General features: G+C 42.1%; 1 protein-coding gene across 1 annotated transcript in view; it reads left to right on the forward strand.

Annotated features, from left to right (window-relative positions):
• Positions 1 to 436, forward strand: part of IFT20 (intraflagellar transport 20) — a 27,641-nt gene extending 27,205 nt beyond the window's left edge. The window contains exon 6 of the mRNA XM_017536021.2: positions 263 to 436. Coding sequence (XP_017391510.1) covers positions 263 to 338 — 76 coding nt within the window. The 3' untranslated portion in view covers positions 339 to 436. The remainder of the gene's footprint in view (positions 1 to 262) is intronic.
• Positions 437 to 2,585: the final 2,149 nt, after the last annotated feature.

Here is a 2,585-nt window from a genome sequence, read left to right on the forward strand (position 1 = left end):
AGTGATCTTCCTGCCTCCGCCTCCCAAAGTGTTGGGATTACAGGCCTAAGCCACTGTGCCCGGCCCTAATACGGTTTTATAATTTTTTTTAAAGTCGGAATTTGTGGTGTGGTTTTGATTGTCTACTGAAAAAATGATTGCAGTTTCTAGGAAGGAATAGAGGGAGGGAGGGAAAAATAACCCTTAGTTTGGTTAGGCTGTTATAAATTTTAAATTTGACATTTATTGTTCTTGAAAAACAGCTGTAATCATCTTTTTTCAGGGTAATCACTTTGATCAATATGAAGGACATTTGGAAATTGAACAAGCATCACTTGACAAGCCTGCAGAATCAATAAGATGATCAGTGCTTAATTTCAGGTCTTAGCCACTTAGGTAGGTAGTGTTTGTATGACACTTGATGTGATTGAAGTTAAACTTGGTAATAACCAATACAGTTTAGAGTTGTTTTCTTTCATGCTATACAGTAATCAGATAGAGTTTGGGATGTAATCTAATATTTAATATGTTGGGAAATCAGTGCAAAAAAATCTAGAAACACATCCGGGAGTGGTGGCTCATGCCTGTAATCCCAGCACTTTGGGAAGCTGAGGCAGGTGGATCACCTGAGGTCAAAAATTCGAGACCAGCCTGACCAACACGGTGAATACCCCATCTCTACTAAAAATACAAAAATTAGCCGGGCATGGTGGTGCTTGCCTGTAATCCCAGCTACTTGGGATGCTGATGCAGGAGAATCAGAGAATCGCCTGAACCTGGGAGATTGAGGTTCCAGTGAGCTGAGATCATGCCATTGCACTCCAGCCTGGGCAACAAGGTGAGACTCACCCTTTTTCTCACATGTTTAATAGAGAGGAACAAATGATAAAAATGTAGCATTTTAATGATATATTTATGTATAGAAATAGGGGGAGAAAAAAAGGCCAACTGAGGTAATCTAGGTGAAAAAATTTTGAATTTTCAGCTTAGCTCCATGGTTTAACCAGAATTAGAACTTCATTTCCAACCAAAGAACAGGCCACACAGCCTCCATTTTGGGGTCTTAAGCAGAGAGAGAAAACAAATAGATGCTTTGTGAGAACTCTGAATTAGGTAGAAAACCAGCTTTTTGCTTATTACCCTTTGTCAACATTCAGTTGCCTTATTTGTTAATTTAAAGTTAGGATTCCTTTGCAATTTTTCCATGTACATTTAAATTATATCAAGTTGATTCTTGAGAAGGAAAAAAATTATAAGCAGCCTAGTTGTATCATACATCTTTGTTAGTTGTAAACCAGACTCTGTGTGTGTGTGTGTGTGTGTGTGTGTGTGTGTGTGTGTTTGAGAGATGGAGACTTGCTCTGTTGCCCAGGCTGGAGTGCAGTGGCACGATTTCAGCTCACTGTAACCTCCTCTTCCTGGGTTCAAGTGATTCTCCTGCCTTAGCTTCCCAAGTAGCTGGGACTACAGGAGTGCACAACTATGCCCAGATAATTTTTATATTTTTAGTAGAGATGGGGTTTCACTATATATTGGCCAGGCTCATCTCGAACTCTTGACCTCAGGCAATCCGCCTGCCTCAGCTTCCCAAAGACCAGGGTTACAGGTGTGAGCCACCGTGCCTGGCCAACAGTTTTTAAAAAGAAAAAAAATTCTATAATTTATTTTTGGTTCTATGAGATTATAATTAAACTCCAAATTATATATTAAAAAACAAAAGCCACGGCTGGGTGTGGTGGCTCATGCCTGTCATCCCAGCACCTTGGGAGGCCAAGGCAGGTGAATCACCTGAGGTCAGGAGTTCAAGAGCAGCCTGGCCAACATGGTGAAACCTTGTCTCTACTAAAAATACAAAAACTAGCCTGGTGTAGTGGCGGGCATCTGTAATCCCAGCTACGCAGGAGGCTGAGGCAGGAAAATTGCTTGAACCCGGGAGGTGGAGGTTGCAGTGAGCTGAGATCACACCATTACACTCCAGCCTGGGCAACAGAGTGAGACTCCATCTCAAAAACAACAACAACAACAAAAACAAAAGCCAAAAGACTTTTAGTCATTATTATAGTAGTGCTCGTGTGGAAAACAGCTGTGATGCTAATGCAAGACCTCAGTCCACAATGTTACTATAAAATCCGCACTGCTCATGCGGCCGGGCCGATACAGCAGTTTGAATTGTCAACACTGACATATCAGTGCAAATGCAGAAACTAACATATGGTTAGGGCTTAGGGTGAGGATTAGGGCTTAGGGTTAGGGTTGGGGGTTCCTGGTTAGGCGTTAGGATTTGGGGGTTAGAAGAATTTTAGGCAAAATAAACAGTTTATTTAAGCAAAGGAATGATTCAGGAATCACACCTGAAGCACCAGAATGGAAAACAGGGCTTGGGGCTTCAAGCCCTTAGTGGTGGCAGCTATAATCCCAGCTACTCAGGAGGCTGAGGCAGGAGAATCACTTGAACCGGGAGGTGCAGGTTGCAGTAAGCCAAGATCATGCCACTGCGCTCCAGCCTGTGCTACAGAGCGAGAGTCCATCTTGGAAAAAAAAGAAAGAAAGAAAGAAAGGAGAAAATAAAATAGCATCATTGCAAGCATTATTGCATAATGAGACTC

Source organism: Cebus imitator, unplaced genomic scaffold (assembly GCF_001604975.1).
Source record: "Cebus imitator isolate Cc_AM_T3 unplaced genomic scaffold, Cebus_imitator-1.0 Scaffold94, whole genome shotgun sequence".
Classification (NCBI taxonomy): domain Eukaryota; kingdom Metazoa; phylum Chordata; class Mammalia; order Primates; family Cebidae; genus Cebus; species Cebus imitator.